At 41.9% G+C, this 19,252-nt stretch overlaps 1 protein-coding gene across 1 annotated transcript in view; it reads right to left on the bottom strand.

Annotated features, from left to right (window-relative positions):
* The window catches only part of LOC126282514 (probable E3 ubiquitin-protein ligase HERC1), a 715,173-nt gene that overhangs the window by 571,934 nt on the left and 123,987 nt on the right, over positions 1 to 19,252 (bottom strand). Inside the window, 1 exon segment of the mRNA XM_049982172.1 lies at positions 3,156 to 3,314. Coding sequence (XP_049838129.1) covers positions 3,156 to 3,314 — 159 coding nt within the window.

The following is a 19,252-nucleotide window of genomic DNA, read 5'->3' as shown; positions in this document are numbered from 1 at the left end:
TGGGATTACCCTGGCATACTTTGTATGTAGAGTTGTCTGAAAGCTGACGCAGTCCCTCAGCCACATACTCCCGACGATCAAGTACCACGGTCGTGGAACCCTTGTCAGCCGGAAGAATGATGATGGATTGGTCAGCTTTCAGATCATGGATAGCCTGCACTTCGGCTGTGGTGATGCTGGGAGTAGAATTAAGGCTTTTCAAGAAAGATTGAGAGGCAAGGCTGGAAGTGAGAAATTCCTGGAAGGTTTGGAGAGGGTGATTTTGAGGAAGAGGAGGTGGGTCCCGCTGTGATGGAAGACGGAACTGTTCCAGGCAGGGTTCAATTTGGATAGTGTCTTTGGGAGTTGGATCATTAGGAGTGGGATCAGGATTATTTTTCTTCGTGGCAAAGTGATAATTCCAGCAGACACTACGAGTGTAGGACAGTAAATCTTTGACAAGGGCTGTTTGGTTGAATCTGGGATTGGGGCTGAAGGTGAGGCCTTTGGATAGGACAAAGGTTTTGGATTGGGAGAGAGGTTTGGAGGAAAGGTTAACTACTGAATTGGGGTGTTGTGGTTCCAGATTGTGTTGACTAGAATTTTGAGGTGTTGGGGGGAGTGGAGCTGGAAGTGGGAGATTGAGTAGATGGGAGAGACTGGGTCTGTGTGCAATGAGAGGAGGTTGAGGTTTGTTGGAAAGGTTGTGGAGGATGAGTTGCCTTTCCGGAGGTGGGAAACCAGGAGGTTGGATAGTTTTTTGAGGTGGAGGGTGGCATGCTATTCTAATTTGCAGTTGGCCTGTAGGAGGATGCTATGAACAGTCGGTGTGGATGTGGGAGAGGAAAGAATGAGGACTTTGATTTGGGATAGGAGTTGACGGGTGTGTTCATTGCTCGAGTCGATGTATAGGTGAAGGATTAGGTGGGTGAGGGCTATGGATTGTGCAGTTTGTAACTGGTATAAGGACTGATGGAAAGAAGGACTGCAGCCAGATATGGGAACTTTACGGCCAGACATTCCAACAATTAAAGGGAACAGCCATGGGTACCAGGGTCCCCCCCCCCCCCCCCCCCCCCGGGGCGCTTAGAGGAAGCCTTCTTGGTTACCCAAGCCTGCCAACCCAAAGTTTGGTACAGATTTATTGATGACATCTTCATGATCTGGACTCACAGTGAAGAACAACTCCAGAATTTCCTCTCCAACCTCAACTCCTTTGGTTCCATCAGATTCACCTGGTCCTACTCCAAATCCCATGCCACTTTCCTCAACGTTCACCTCCATCTGTCCAATGGCCAGCTTCACACATCCGTCCACATCAAACCCACCAACAAGCAACAGTACCTCCATTATGACAGCTGCCACCCATTCCATATCAAACGGTCCCTTCCCTACAGCCTAGGCCTTCGTGGCAAACGAATCTGCTCCAGTCCTGAATCCCTGAACCATTACACCATCAACCTGAAAACAGCTTTTGCATCCCGCAACTACCCTCCCGACCTGGTACAGAAGCAAATAACCAGAGCCACTTCCTCATCCCCTCAAACCCAGAACCTCTCACAGAAGAACCCCAAAAGTGCCCCACTTGTGACAGGATACTTCCCAGGACTGGATCAGACTGAATGTGGCTCTCCAGCACGCATACGACTTCCTAAAATCTTGACCCGAAATGAGATTCATCCTTCATGAAATCCTGCCCACTCAACCCAGAGAGTCTTTCCACCGTCTACCTAACCTTCGTAACCTCTTGGTTCATCCCTATGAAATCCCCAAACCACCTTCCCTACCCTCTGGCTCCTACCCTTTTAACCGCCCCCGGTGGAAAACCTGTCCTATGCACCCTCCCACCACCACCTACTCCAGTCCTGTAACCCGGAAGGTGTACACGATCAAAGGCAGAGCCACGTGTGAAAGCACCCACGTGATTTACCAACTGACCTGCCTACACTGTGACGCTTTCTATGTGGGAATGACCAGTAACAAACTGTCCATTCGCATGAATGGACACAGGCAGATAGTGTTTGTTGGTAATGAGGATCACCCTGTGGCTAAACACGCCTTGGTACACGGCCAGTACATCTTGGCACAGTGTTACACCGTCTGGGTTATCTGGATACTTCCCACCAACACTAACCTATCCGAACTCCGGAGATGGGAAATTGCCCTTCAATATATCCTCTCTTCTCGTTATCCACCAGGCCTCAATCTCCACTAATTTCAAGTTGCCGCCACTCATACCTCACCTGTCATTCAACATCATCTTTGCCTCCGCACCTCCGCCTCGACTGACATCTCTTCCCAAACTCTTTGCCTTTAAATATGTCTGCTTGTGTCTGTATATGTATGGATGTGGATGTGTGTGTGTGTGTGTGTGTGTGTGTGTGTGTGTGTGTGTGTGTGTGGGCGCGAGTATATACCTATACTTTTTTCCCCCTACAGGAAGTCTTTCCGCTCCCGGGATTGGAATGACTCCTTACCCTCTCCCTTAAAACTCACATCCTTTCACAGCCGAAGCCCAGGCTACCCGTGTTCTGAAAGTGGAAAGTGGAATTCCGTGAAAATTGAAGGGACTCTGATTTTTCATTTGCAAGATGAAGACATGGAAGTCTAACAATGGAAAATCCAGGATGGAATGTAACAATATTATGAAAAGAAAAGTTGGTACTCACCATATAGTGGAGATGCTGGGTCGCAGATAGGTGCAGCAAAAAGACTGTCACAAACAAAGCTTTCGGCCGCTAAGGCCTTCGGCAAAAATAGATCACACACACACACACAGACACAAGTGTAGTCTCAGGCAACTGAAACTACACTGCCCAGTGTGGTTTCAGTTGCCTGAGACTGCAGTCAAGTGTGTGAGTTGCGTTTGCATTTGTGTGTGTGTGTGATTTATTTTTACAAATGCCTTACTGGCCGAAAACTTTATTTTTGACATTCTCCAAGAGATGGAACTCTATTTAAAATGCAAGGTAAACTAAATAACAATTACATAACAGCCATCTAAAAAGATGGAATATAATATCTTGAAGCATACTACACATTCCTCTTGGAACAACAGATGGCACAACCATAACATACACAACAACTATTAAAACACAATATTAGTAAGGCATACTGATGATGAAAACTGAACAAGCAGTAAAAAAGAACAGAGATAATTACTATTTATTTCTTACAGTGTGATTGCATAAATTGCAAAGAAGTGTTTCCATGAGAGCTTTAAGATCTTGTACATCCAGTTGCTCCTCTGGTTCAGACCAACTGCTAAAGCCAAGCAGTGCTGAGACATGACCATGGTCTTCCAAGCTTGCCAAAATTATGTCCAGTAACATTCTCTGTAAACATCACAAAACATAGTTGAAACTTCCATAAAGTATAATATTTCATAGTGCAATCAAGACATCAAAACAAGTTTAAGGTTTATGTGGTATATCAATGCAATAAAACATTTCAGTGCTTCTTTCCATGTCAATTCACAGTGTGTCCACAATGTTTTGAAAGGAATCACGTCACTTAGTCTCCTCTCACCTTCTTGTGAAGAAGATGGGCCATGAGACGAAAGGGGAGTATGTGTGTTCTGAAATATGGTCACACTGTGAACTGATGTCAAGAAATCCGAGGAGATTTAGTAACGTCAAATTAGTTCAATTATAAATGCATTCTTTCTTAATTTATTTCCATTCATTTTTAGCCAATGAAGAACAGCCAAGCGGAAAATATTGAGGTAGATAAAATTGTTACTCATGGAAACATGAACTTTTCTGTCAGACATTTTCACGTTATTTGTAGAGCTTAGATGCGGATATAGAAATAATTCTGATCAGAGAGCAGTATGATGCAAAAAACTGAACTTAACAGGCAGGAGTAAATGAAGAAAATTCATAGTGATTACAGAAGATTATTCCACAAATATTTCAAATGTCATCTTTTAAACAGTCTTTTAACTAAGACTCCCTTATTTTGTGCATGTGGTGAGATGATAATGACTAATGGTTTACCAGTTGATTATAGCTCAAAACAGTGTAGAAGATAAAATAATTTTAGTTAACTTTTTCCCCTTGGCTCAGTATGGTGTATTTCGATTTAACTTAAGAGTTATACATATTCAAGAGTAAAGATGACCACATGTTGCCACATTTTCATAATCAACAAAGTAAGTAGGTCTGCAAAAGTTAAAACCAAGCTCACAATGCAAGAACACAAAACTCGTACACAAGTATACACTCTGTTGAAAAGCCGTTATCATCAAAGACCGTTCATAATGTAAAAGTCAATCCATTAGGACAAATGCACTATGTAAACAGAAAGAGCTGCAGCCAACACATAGAAAGAGCAGTGAAGAAGACGGGTGGTTGGGACAGAGCATCGAGTTACATTATACTGAGTGCACTATCCGAAAATTACCTTGAGCAATTAAACAGAGAACCGACTCGTGGAGATAACATCTTGGACCTACTGATAACAAACAGTCGCAAACTTTTCGACTCTGTATGTGCAGCACAGGGAACCAGTGATCATAAGGCCGTTGCAGCATCCCTGAATATGGAAGTTAATAGGAATATAAAAAAGGGAGGAAGGTTTATCTGTTTAGCAATATCTGTTTAGCAATAGTAATAGAAGGCAGATTTCAGACTACCTAACAAATCAAAATGAAAATTTCTGTTCCTACACTGACAATGTTGAGTGTTTATGGAAAAAGTTCAAGGCAATCGTAAAATGCGTTTTAGACAGGTACGTGCCGAGTAAAACTGTGAGGGATGGGAAAAACCCACCGTGGTACAACAACAAAGTTAGGAAACTACTGCAAAAGCAAAAAGAGCTCCACTCCAAGTTTAAACGCAGCCAAAACCTCTCATACAAACAGAAGCGAAACAATGTCAAAATTAGCGTTAAATCAGTAAGTGGCTCGAAACAGCATATCCAGACATTCCGGGATGATGAAACAGAGGATGACAAGCGTAAAGCTGAAATACTAAACACCTTTTTCCAAAGCTGTTTCACAGAGGAAGACCACACTGCAGTTCCTTCTCTAAATCCTTGCACAAACGAAAAAATCGCTGACATCGAAATAAGTGTCCAAGGAATAGAAAAGCAACTGGAATCACTCAACAGAGGAAAGTCCACTGGACCTGATGGGATACCAATACGATTCTACACAGAGTACGCGAAAGAACTTGCCCCCCTTCTAACAGCAGTATACCGCAAGTCTCTAGAGGAACGGAAGGTTCCAAATGATTGGAAAAGATCACAGGGAGTCCCAGTCTTCAAGAAGGGTTGTCGAGCAGATGCGCAAAACTATAGACCTATATCTCTGACGTTGATCTGTTGTAGAATTTTAGAACATGTTTTTTGCTCGAGTATCATGTCGTTTTTGGAAACCCAGAATCTACTCTGTAGGAATCAACATGGATTCCAGAAACAGTGATTGTGTGAGACCCAACTCGCTTTATTTGTTCATGAGACCCAATAAAATATTAGATACAGGCTCCCTGGTAGATGCTATTTTTCTTGACTTCCGGAAGGCGTTCGATACAGTTCCGCACTGTCTCCTGATAAACAAAGTAAGAGCCTACAGAATATCAGACCAGCTGTGTGGCTGGATTTAAGAGTTTTTAGCAAACAGAACACAGTATGTTGTTATCAATGGAGAGACGTCTACAGACATTAAAGTAACCTCTGGTGTGCCTCAGGGGAGTGTTATGGGACCATTGCTTTTCACAATATATATAAATGACCTAGTAGATAGTGCCGGAAGTTCCATGCGGCTTTTTGCGGATGATGCTGTAGTATACAGAGAAATTGCAGCATTAGAAAATTGTAGCAAAATGCAGGAAGATCTGCAGCGGATAGGCACTTGGTGCAGGAAGTGGCAACTGACCCTTTACATAGACAAATGTAATGTATTGCGAATACATAGAAAGAAGGATCCTTTATTGTATGATTATATGATAGCGGAACAAACACTGGTAGCAGTTACTTATGTAAAATATCTGGGAGTATGCGTGCGGAACGATTTGAAGTGGAATGATCATATAAAATTAATTGTTGGTAAGGCGGGTAGCAAGTTGAGATTCATTGGGAGAGTCCTTAGAAAATGTAGTCCATCAACAAAGGAGGTGGCTTACAAAACACTCGTTCGACCTATACTTGAGTATCGCTCATCAGTGTGGGATCCGTACCAGATAGGTTTGACGGAGGAGATAGAGAAGATCCACAGAAGAGCGGCGCGTTTCGTCACAGGGTTATTTGGTAACCGTGATAGTGTTACGGAGATGTGTAACAAACTCAAGTGACAGACTCTGCAAGAGAGGCGCTCTGCATCGCGCTGTAGCTTGCTCGCCAGGTTTCGAGAGGGTGCGTTTCTGGATGAGGTATCGAATATATTGCTTCCTCCTACTTATACCTCCCAAGGAGATCACGAATGTAAAATTAGAGAGATCAGAGCGCGCAACGAGGCTTTCAGACAGTCGTTCTTCCCGCGAAACATACGCCACTGGAACAGGAAAGGGAGGTAATGACAGTGGCATGTAAAGTGCCCTCCGCCACACACCATTGAGTGGATTGCGGAGTATAAATGTAGATGTAGATGTAGAATTATGACCAATCTCATGTCCCAGGGCAGACATGAGCTATCCTCTTTTAAGCAAGAGCTTGCCAAATGTTTTACAACATCTGCAGAATGGTTACAATGAGATGCAAATAAGAAGTGCCTTAAAGGAAAGTAGGAGAGGGAATGACAAACCAGAAGAAGATACCAAACATGTACTCCTGCCATACGCAGGGCAGCCAACTACAGTATTGAGTGCAAATGTGGGATATAGTGCATCAGACAGACACAGAGAAGCATCTCGCAGTGCCATATGGAACATGTCAGAAATGTCTGACTAGGGCAGACAGCCAAGTCCACGATGGCAGAGTATAGCATCAGTGAGGAACACACCTCCGATTTTGAACAAATGATGTAACTACTGAACACCAATGGCTTCTGGGACTTAATTGTTACGGAGGCAGTAGAAATACATCTGCACAACAATCTATAAATGAGATAGCAGATTTCAATTCAGCACAGTGTGGGATTCCACAATTACGAAAATATGACAGAACCGCTCCTTGCTGAAGGTGGTGGTACCTACGTACGGAATGGACAGACATTGGAAATCGATGCCCTCACCAGGACTGCACTGTGCTCCTCCTCCACCAGCTGCACTGCATTCTCAATCCACTGACACAGCACCCTCTTCCAGAAGCGGATGATTGGCCCACCCACAGAAGAGATCAACACTCCAGCTGCTATATTTACATGGAGAACATAGCATCCCACACTTTGCCTGAAAATAACAGTTACGAAACTTATTGAAATACTGTGACAAGATGACACAACCGCTCAGCTGATCACCCAAAAGCATTTCATCATTGGAATATGCTGAGAAAGCTTGCAATCACATACTGTAGAATACTATTCAAACATGTGGGGGCCTGTATCAAATAGGACTAACATGGGATAGTGCACGTATACAAAGGAGGACAACATAAATAATCACATTTTAGCTTCTCACACATGAGAACATTATGTGAACAGTGAAAAACCAAATCTGGCAGATGACTGAATACAGATATCAACTAATCCACAAAAGACTAATTATAAAGTCTGAAGGATTGTAAAGACGAGATTAGACTAATTACAACCTGCACAGAGGCATTTAAGCAGTCATTCTTCCTTTGCTGTATGGTACTGTTACATACAACTGTGGTTTCATTTCTCTGAGACTGCAGACATCTGTGCAAGTTGCGTTTGCATTTGTGTGTGTGTGTGTGTGTGTGTGTGTGTGTGTGTGTGTGTGTGTCCTTAATGGCCAAAAACTATAATTGTGTGAATCTTTTTGTTGTGCCTATCGCGACTCAGCATCTCAATTATTAATAAAGTTATTTAACTGGATAGATAAAAAAAATCTGCTCACCAAGGGGTGGCAGAACATCTAGATCTACATTTACATGACTACTCTGCAATTCACATTTAAGTGCTTAACAGAGGGTTCATCAAACCACAATCATACTATCTCTCTACTATTCCACTCCCTAACAGCAGTTCTGGGTGACTTTCTCAAAATCAACCCCTTTTCCTAGACCTCTCCAGTCCTTTTCCTTCACCCTTCTTTCTTCCCTTTCAACCCTTCTGCCTGAAGAAGAAGCCACTGGCTCCGAAAGCTTGCTAATCACAACAGTCTTTTATGTGTGTGTTCTGCTGCCCCTTTGAGTTGATCTTCTATCTATCCAATTAAATCATTTTATATTGTGAATGATGAGTATATGCAAGTGTAGTGAAAGTGCAACTTGAATCTGTGTTAAAGTGATTTACAATCAATAATCGAACAAAATCTAGTGTTCCATTCAAGTATATTCTCTCATTTATAACCTAAACACATTTTTGTGGTAGTGTGAAAGGAGTAGATAAGGCATGTATCATAGGCTACACGGTTGAGACTAACTACCGATGCATGTACCTTGAGAGTAAGTTTACCTCTCAACAAACCAGCTAATCTAGGTGTTCGATGTCTTTAAAATTATCAAACAGCCAGGCTGAAACATTTTCAGCAAACTGATATGTAAAGGGGTGAGAGGGGGGAGGGGGGGGGGGGGAGCAGCTTACACCACACACTTAACATTTGCATAGTGCGGATGTAGATGTGATATGACCATGCATTATTGTGGATCAATAAAACAACTGTAAAGCATCCAGTAATTCTTGTAGTGAATGGTGAGTTGTAATTCTTGCAGTGAGAGTAACGATCAGAGTTCAGTTTCACCTGCAGGTAGGAATTCAATGAGAAGAACACCCTTTCTGACCCCAAGCACCATGCACATCAACTTTTACATCGACACATTCTACGTGAATTTGGTCCTGTAACTGAAACAGGGGAGACTGATGCAATATAAGATGAATGGATGGCTTTAAAAGATGAGGTGGGGAAGGCAACAGAAGATAAACTAAGCAAAAAGACGAGGCCTCGAAGATGTTCTTGTATAACACAGGAGATATTAACTTTGACTGACCAAAGAAGAAAATATAAAAATGCAGCAAATATGAAAAGCAAAAAGGAATATTAAAAAAATAAGATTGACATGAACGGCAAAGTGATGAATCAGGAACGGGTAGCAAAGGAACGCAAAACTATAGAATCATATATGAATATAGGAATAGTTGATACCACTTACAGGAAAATTAAAGCTGCCTTTGGAGAAAAGAGAAACATGTGTATGAACACCAAAAGCTCAGATGGGAAAACAGTACTAAGCGAAGGTGGGAAAAGCTGAAAGGCACATGTAATATATAGATGGAAATAAACTTGAAGGCAATATGAAGGATAAGGGTGAAGATGAGCCAGAAGATAGGAGCTTGTGAGAATAACTTGGCAGAGCAGTGCTGAAAAAAGGGAAACTTATATTTAAAATTTTTGTAGATTTACAAAAAGACTTGGAAGTTGTTGAATACTTTTTCGAAGTATGAAGTTATCAGAAGTAAAATTTAGTGAGTGAAACATAAGCTACAACTTGTACAGAAATCAGACTGCAGTTATAAGAGACAAAGAAAATTAAAGGGAGGCATAATTGAGAAGGGAGTAAGACTGGGTTGTAGCCTATCTCCCATTTTCAAACTGTACATTGACACCTCAGTACATGAAATGGAGGAGTATTCAGGAAAGGGAATTGAAGCTGAGGGAAAAGAAACTTCAATTGTAAGGTTTGCCAGCAACATTATCAGAGACAGAAAAGGAACTGGAAGACCAGTGATCAGAATGGATGATTCTCCATCCTGTTCTGCATAGGCAGAACACAGTTTTTCATCAGTCACAGTGGCAGTAGAAGAAACAGGCAGTTTCTGTGGTTGAGGACAGCAGAGTTCACAAAGTGAACAGCTGGCCAGAAGCAAAGCCCAGGGTGTGACAGATGTCATAAGCATTTGATAAAAATCTAGGAAGCAACCTGAATCGAAAAAAGTAAACATGGATGCGGTCAATCATTCTACTATCAATGGTGCATATTAAAGATTTCAGAAATAACAAGAACTGCCCCACAAATCCAGGTCTTTGGTATTTACGGGGACTCTCACATCAATGGACAGGCTCAGTTCAGGTAGCACCCTCGTAAGGAGCAAGCTGCAGCCACTCTATTGAGCCCAAAATCTCTGACCGTTCCTCCATAGGGAGGGGAATCTGTATTTGTCAGATATTACAGGACAGTATCTTAAAATAAGGTATAAGATGAACAGGAATAAAGCCAAACTTTGGTAATTAGGGGTAATCAATTCACTCAGCTAATGGTAAGGGGTTTAGATTATCAAATGAGACGCAAAAGTATTAGGTGAGTTTCAGTACATGGGTAACAAGATACGAGGGCTATCCACAAAGTACATTACGTTTTGGAAATTTTTTTTATTACATACAGATGAAAGCCACACTTAAATACTACTTTTCTACATAGTTGCCTTTTAAATTAAGGCACTTATCATAGCGATGGATGAGCTTGGAAATTCCTTCGTCATAAAATTCGACCACCTGCGCCTTCAACCACGTGGTTACCACTTCTTGAAGCTGTGGGTCGTCATCAAAACACTGCATAGCCAACCACTTCTTCATTGCTGGGAAGAAGTGGAAGTCGCTCGGTGCCAGGTCAGGAGTGTACAGTGGATGAGGAAACAACTCAAACTTAAAAGATTCGAGAACTTCACGAGTGGCATTTGCCATGTAGGCCCGGGCGTTGTCGTGAATCAGCAAGGTCTTTGAGCCCAACTTCCCCCTGCGCTTGTTATGTATTGCTATTCTGAGGTTGTGCAGAGTTTGGCAATAGCTTTGAGAGTTTATTGTAGTGCCTCTTTCAAGGAAATCCACAAAAATTACACCTTTTCTGTCTCAAAAGACAGTCGCCATCACCTTCCTTGCCGACATTGTCTGCATGCATTTCTTCGGTTTTTGGGGGGAATTTGTGTGCCCCCACTGCATTTACTGCAATTTTGTCTCACAGTTCACATGCTTAACCCATGTTTCGTCACCAGTAATGATGCGATCGAGTAATGAGTCGCCATCTTTCTCGCAAGCATCCAAAAACGTTAACGCTGCAGTCATTCGCTGATTTTGTGAATCTCTGTCAAGATTTTTGGTATCCATCTTGCACAAAACTTGTGGTAACCAAGCTTTTCAGTAATGATTTCATGCAACAAACTTTGTGAAATTTGTGGAAAACTCATAGAGAGCTCCGTTATTGTGAAATTACGGTTTTCACGAACTGCGGCATCGGCTTTTTCGACAAGTTTGGCAGTCACTATGGTGGGTCTTCCATTTCGCTCTTCGTCGTGAACGTTAGTTCTGCTATTTTTAAATTTTATGACCCATTGACGCACTCCACCTTCACTGATTATGTTGTCCCCATACACTTCACAAAGCTCCTGATAGATTTATATCGGTGTACAGTTTTTTGCAGTCAGAAACCTTATTACAGCACGCACTTCACACTTCGCGGCATTTTCAATTAATGCTGACATTTCAAACTGTCACAGTAACTCAACGGAGTACAGCATGAACCTCTCACTAGCACGGCAGGATGCCGACGGAGCGGCGGAATGCCATGACACCAAGACGGCCGCGCTAGCCCCGCCCCTAACGGACACAAACTAACACTTAATGTACTTTGTGGATAGCCATCGTAACTAAAGGAATTAAAAGTAAAGAGGACATAAAATGTGGGCTAACAATAGCAAACAAAGCTATCCTGGAAAGAGGAAATATGTTAACATCTGATAAAAATTTAAGTGTTCTGTAGTCTTTTTATGAAGGTATTTGTCTGAGTGTAGCTTTTACCAAAGTGAAATCTGGACATTATGCAGTACAGACAAGAAGAAAATAGAATCTACAGAAGAATGCTGAAGATTAAATGGGTACAACCACTAACTAATGAAGAGGTACTGGATCAAAGGGCACAGCATGAATAGAAAGAAAAGGAATAGACTGAGATGGTACAAGCTGTGGCATAAAGGAATGTTTACTTCAGTAATGGAACAAAGTGTGGGGATAAAAATTGTAATGGGTGATCAAAGCTTGAACACAGTATGCAGGTCCAAATGGATGTATGGCACAGTACTTATGCATGTATAAAAATCCTTGGAAAACACTAACTTGAAGTCACGGATCAAATCACTCTTCAAACTGATGACAATGGCAATAGCAGTAGCAGCAACTGATATTTACTATAAAGGTAACTTATAACAATTCTCATATGTGGGATAAACGTCATATTCTGTGATGTTTATATCCGAGAAATCAAAGCCATCAAGGAAGGGTCATGGAAATGTAGAGGCAACTACCAGGAACGTATCTAAAGTCATTTCGAGTGGCTGTGCAAATCAGCAATGTGGGACATCAGAGAGATACTCAACTTGTGTTTGCAGTCCTTTTTACCTGTTTGATACCACTCTTCAATACTTTTTGGGGAACTAGAGTTCATCAATTTTTGTTTCATTGGTCAGAGGTAACATTACATTGCATTAATACTTGTTCCACAGATTATCAATATGACATTTTGTAACGATGTGGAATGTGCCAGTTTAACCTCAGTTTTCATTCCACACGCACACACAGATTATATATATGTATTTTCAGTTACTACTTCATATCTTTAAGCTCATCTACTGAGCAGGAGGATCTGTCATTCAGAAATTCTTTTAATTTGTTTTTAAATGTTGGTTGGCACTCTGTCAGACTTTTAATGCTATTTGGCAAAAAAACAAAGATTTTTTTTTTGGCAGCATAATTCACTCCTTTCCACGCCAAAGTGAGATTTAACCCATAATAGTGAATATCATCCTTTCTTCTAATGCTGTAGCTATGTACTTCACTATTATTTTTAAATTGGGATGGGTCATTAATAACAAATTTCATAAATGAATATATGTTTTGTGAAAGTGCTGTGAATATTCCAAGTTCCTTAAATAAATGTCTGCAAGGTGATCCTGGGTGGGCTCCAGCTATTATTCTGATTATATGCTTTTATGCTATGAATACTTTTTCTCTTAATGATGAATTACCCCAAAATATGATGCCATATGAAAACAGTGAATGAAAATAGGCATAGTAGATTAATTTTCTTATATGTTTATAGCCAAAATTTGCAATAACCCTAATGGCATAAAAGTAGCTGAACCTAACTGTTTCGGCAGATCATCAGCGTGTTTCTTCCAGTTCAATTTCTCATCAATGTACACATCAGAAATATTGAATATTCTGCCTTAGCAACAGACTGCTGTTTGAAGCCTATATTTATCAATGATGTTATGCCATTTACTGTACAAAATTCTATATACTGTGTTTTCTCAAGATTTAGTGAAAAGTCCATTTGCAGAGTATTATCTAATAATTTTCTGAAGGATATTATTTACAATTTGCTCAGCTAATTCTACATCTAATGACTACTCTTCAATTCACATTTAAGTGCTTGCCAGAGGGTTCATCGAACCACAATCATACTATCTCTCTACTATTCCACTCCCTAACAGCGTGCGGGAAAAACGAACACCTAAACCTTTTTGTTCGAGCTCTGATTTCTCTTATTTTATTTTGATGATCATTCCTACCTATGTAGGTTGGGCTCAACAAAATATTTTCGCATTCGGAAGAGAAAGCAGGTGACTGAAATTTCGTAAAAACATCTCGCCGCAACGAAAAACGTCTTTGCTGTAATGACTTCCATCCCAATTCGCGTATCATATCTGCCACACTCTTTCCCCTATTACGTGATAATACAAAACGAGCTGCCCTTTTTTACACCCTTTCGATGTCCTCCGTCAATCCAACCTGGTAAGGATACCACACCGCGCAGCAATATTCTAACAGAGGATGAACGAGTGTAGTGTAAGCTGTCTCTTTGGTGGACTTGTTGCATCTTCTAAGTGTCCTGCCAATGAAATGCAACCTTTGGCTCGCCTTCCCCACAATATTATCTATGTGGTCTTTCCATCTGAAGTTGTTTGTAATTTTAACACCCAGGTACTAGTTGAATTGACAGCTTTGAGAATCATACTATTTATCGAGTATTTGCATTCCAATGGATTTCTTTTGGAACTCATGTGGATCACCTCACACTTTTCGTTATTTAGCGTCTACTGCCACCTGCCACACCATACAGCAATCTTTTCTAAATCGCTTTGCAACTGATACTGGTCTTTGGATGACCTTACTAGACGGTAAATTACAGCATCATCTGCGAACAACCTAAGAGAACTGCTCAGATTGTCACCCAGGTCATTTATATAGATCAGGAACAGCAGAGGTCCCAGGACGCTTCCCTGGGGAACACCTGATATCACTTCAGTTTTACTCCATGATTTGCTGTCTATTACTACGAACTGCGACCTTCCTGACAGGAAATCACGAACCCAGTCACACAACTGAGACGATACCCCATAGGCCCGCAACTTGATTAGTAGTCACTTGTGAGGAACAGTGTCAAAAGCTTTCCAGAAATCTAGAAATACGGAATCAACTTGAGATCCCCTGTCGATAGTGGCCATTACTTCGTGTGAATAAAGAGATAGCTGCGTTGCACAAGAGCGATGTTTCCTGAAGCCATGCTGATTACGTATCAATATATCGTTGCCTTCAAGGTGATTCATAATGTTTTAATACAGTATATGCTCCAAAACCCTACTGCAAACCGACGTCAATGATATAGGTCTGTAGTTACATGGATTATTCCTACTACCCTTCTTAAACACTGGTGCGACCTGCGCAATTTTCCAATCTGTAGGTACAGATCTATCGGTGAGCACTCATATACAATCTGAAAGGAAACTAATCGGTATACAATCAGGACCTGAAGACTTGCCCGTATCAAGCGATTTGAGTTGCTTCGCAACCCCTACGGTATCTACTTATAAGAAACTCATGCTAGCAGATGTTCATGTTTCAAATTTTGGAATATTCCATTCGTCTTCCCTGGTGAAGGAATTTCGGAAAACTGTGTTCAATAACTCCGCTTTAGCGGCACAGTCGTCGGTAACAGTACCATTGGCACTGCGCAGCGAAGGTATTGACTGCGTCTTGCCGCTCATGTACTTTACATACAACCAGAATTTCTTCAGATTTTCTACCAAATTTCGAGACAATGTTTTGTTGTGGAACCTATTAAAGGCATCTTGCATCGAAGTCCGTGCCAAATTTCGTGCCTCTGTAAATTTTAGCCAATCTTCGGGATTTCGCGTTCTTCTGAACTTCGCATGCTTTATCCGTTGCCTCTGCAACAGCGTTCGGACCTGTTTTGTGTACCACGGGGGATCTGTTCCACCTCTTACCAATTTATGAGGTATGAATCTCTCAATTGCTGTTGCAATTATATCTTTGAATTTGAGCCACATCTTGTCTACATTTGCATAGTCAGTTCGGAAGGAATGGAGATTGTCTTTTAGGAAGGCTTCTAGTGACACTTTATCCGCTTTTTTAAATAAAATTATTTTGCGTTTGTTTCTGACGGATTTGGAAGAAACAGTATTGAACCTCGCTACAACGACCTTGTGATCACTAATCCCTGTATCGGTCATGATGCTCTCTATCAGCTCTAGATTGTTTGTGACTAAGAGGTCAAGTGTGTTTTCGCAACCATTTACAATTTGCGTGGGTTCGTTGACTAACTGCTCAAAATAATTTTCGGAGAAAGCATTTAGGACAATCTCGGAAGATGTTTTCTGCCTACCAGCGGTTTTGAACAAGTATTTTTGCCAACATATCGAGGGAAGGTTGAAGTCCCCACCAACTATAACCGTATGAGTGGGGTATTTATTTGCTACGAGACTCAAACTTTCTCTGAACTGTTCCGCAATTGTATCATCGGAGTCTGGGGGTCAGTAGAAGGAGCCAATTATTAACTTAGTTCGGCTGTTAAGTATAACCTCCACCCATACCAATTCGCACGGAGTATCTACTTCGACTTCACTACAAGATAAACCACTACTGACAGACACAAACACTCCACCACCAATTCTACCTAATCTATCTTTCCTGAACACCGTCTGAGACTTCGTAAAAATTTCTGCAGAACTTATTTCAGGCTTTAGCCAGCTTTCTGTACCTATAACGATATCAGCTTCTGTGCTTTCTATTAGCACTTGAAGCTCAGGGACTTTTCCAGCACAACTACAACAATTTACAACTATAATTCCGACTGTTCCTTGATCCAAGCACGTCCTGTATTTGCCATGCACCCTTTGACATCGCAGCCCACCCTGTACTTTCCCGAGGCCTTTTAACCTAAAAAAACCGCCCAGTCCACGCCACACAGCCTCCGCTACCCGTGTAGCCGCCAGCTGAGTGTAGTGAACTCCTGACCTATTCAGCGGAACCCGAAACCCCACCACCCTATGGCGCAAGTCAAGGAATCTGCAGCCAACACGGTCGCAAAACCGTCTGAGCCTCTGATTCATACCCTCCACCCGGCTCTGCGCCAAAGGTCCGCAGTCGATTCTGTCGACGATGCTGCAGATGGTGAGCACTGCCTTCATCTCGTAAGCAAGACCGGTAGCCTTCACCAAATCAGATAGCCGCTGGAATCCAGAGAGAATTTCCTCACATCCAAAGCGACACACGTCATTAGTGCCGACATGTGGCACCACTTGCAGCTGGCTGCATCCTGTGCTCTTCATGGCATCCGGAAGGACCCTTTCCACATCAGGAATGACTGCTCCCGGAATGCACACGGAGTGCACACTGGATTTCTTCCCCTCCTTAGCCGCCATATCCCTAAGGGGCCCCATTACGCGCCTAACATTGGAGCTCCCAAATACCAATAAGCCCATCCTCTGCGATTACCCAGACCTTGAAGGCTGAGAATGATCCTCTGAAACAGGGCAGGCAGCTGCATCTGGCTCAGCCAGAGACAGTGCCTGAAACCTGTTTGTCAGACGCACCGGGGAGGCTTTCTGATCAGCCTCCGGGGACGTCTTTCACTGCCTTCCATGCCTTGGAACGACCTCCCAATCAACCACAGGCGGGGGCTCAGCCCCATTGCGGGCAGCAACCGGGGCAACCACAGCGGCAGACCAATCTGGGGACAGACGGGACAAGGTTGACATCCCCATGATACCCAAGTTCGGTTCCCCACAGTGGTGCCCATTGGCAACAGCCTCAAGCTGCGTGACCGAAGTCAGTGCCACTTGCAGCTGTGAGCGAAGGGATGCCAACTCAGCCCTCATCCGAACACAGCAATCGCAGTCCCTGTCCATTCTAATCGATGTTGAACAACAGTTACTGAAACACGAGTCCGTGCCTAGATAACACAAGCGAAACACGCAAAGAATGTACCAACTAACCTGTACAAATGCCTAATTACTGCGCTACAATCTGCCTGAATTTACAATTACAGTAAGTAAAACTCGAAATTACACCTCCTATACGAAATTCACACGCAATTTAAGTAAGAATCTACAAAGTAAACACTAAAGCGCGATGCTACAACTCTCACATACTATAATACGCACGAAATATATGAATTAAACAATGCAAGTACCCAAAAACACGCAAAGAAATTAAGAATTAAACTATGTAGCAAATAAGTAAGCTAGGGGTATACGACTTGCTGCTGGCAGCTGCTTATCCAACGGCGGCAGGGAGCACACAATTCTTGCTTGTAGGGTGTGATTACTATACTTTTATCAACAGCAAAAGGAACTAGGTTTGCATTTTTATGAATATAGTGTGGTAAGTCATTAATATATGAAGAGTACAGGAAAAGAACATACTTTGTTCACTTTTTTCTCAAAAATGCATTACATATGCCATAAGATGTAGGATTCCATGTTCTTTAATATTGTTAATTGATCAGTGTGGTAATATGAATAGTCTATGTTCTATAGCCCATTTTAGGTTAGGCAGGCAGGGAAAGGATTTTTGTGGGAAGTCTTTGTTCCGAACCAGATTCCTAACACTCCTCATGAATGTTTCTGCCTGTCTGCGACATTCACTGGCCTCTTTCTCATTACTTCCATTTTCCTCTATCACACTCCCCAAGTACTTGACACTTTCCACTTTCCTTAGTTGTTCAAGGGGCAAAATTTAGCACACAGAGCTATCACCTCTGCCACCAACAAGGACTATAACATGACTGGGCATTGAGTCAAACTGAACTCTGATGACAGACATAGGTTCAATCCTTCCACATTTGCTTCAGCTCTTTGCCAGAGTTAATTAGTCCTTGTGGCTGGCGAGTGGTGGCATGCCAGTTTACCGGTAACTTGTGACCACATGCTTTCACTGAATGAGAGATCTGGAGAACATGTAGACCAGAGCAATAACCTAATACCCCTGTAAAGAAAGAGGTCACGTCATTATGGGCAACATGTGGTTTTGCAAGAAGATATCACAGAGACCTTGAAGATAGGGCACAGCCACATGTCAGGAATGTAGTGCCCACTGTCCAAGTGATTAAGTTGTGTACCTAACTGCACCCCTTCTGCTCACATCAAGTACTCAACATGTACAATGATGCTGGATGCCATCTGGCAATGTTCGTTCTCCTCTGACCCTCCACACATGGATATGTCCACTGTAAAGCTGTGCATGTAACTATAACTCATCTCAAAATACAATGAGGTGACATGCTTGTGTCCATTGTTAGAGTTGGGTATGAGCACTGGATTTCTAGATGTTTCAAGAGCCATGCCTCAACGTTCTGTACCGGGATCTTTATATTTTAGAATCTATATTAATGAACTGCTTAGTATCCAACCATGTAAATCTGTTGTGTATGCTGATGATATCACCTTTTTTGCAACTGTAAATGACACAGGGGATCTAAAGGAACAAAGCAAAGCTGTCCTGAGAATTTCTAGTAAATGGCTTAAATATAATGAATTAACAGTGAATCAAAATAAAACCAAAAATGTTATTTTTAGTATTAGCAATACCAACAGTGATTGCATGTTGGTTAAGTTTCTTGGTGTACCTTTGGATTACAAATTAGGTTGGAACCTCCACACAGGTTCTATGTACACTTAATTATCAACAGTCATATATCTGTAACATAAACTTAGAGCTTGTGCGAAAACAAGATGCTCAGCTACTATTATAAATTTTTTTATTAGCCACATAACATGCTGCATACTGCTCTGTGGCATCTGCATTGGGAAAAAATGAGTTTTTATGTGGCCGAAAAAGGCTATCAGATGTGTAGCAAGTATTTCAAGAACAATGTATCTTGTAGGCCACTTTTCCAGAAATTGGGTGTAATGACAGTCCCA

Source organism: Schistocerca gregaria, chromosome 7, assembly GCF_023897955.1.
Source record: "Schistocerca gregaria isolate iqSchGreg1 chromosome 7, iqSchGreg1.2, whole genome shotgun sequence".
NCBI classification, from domain to species: domain Eukaryota; kingdom Metazoa; phylum Arthropoda; class Insecta; order Orthoptera; family Acrididae; genus Schistocerca; species Schistocerca gregaria.
Note: the sequence above shows the minus strand (reverse complement) of the source record. Positions and strands in the feature narration are given on the sequence as shown.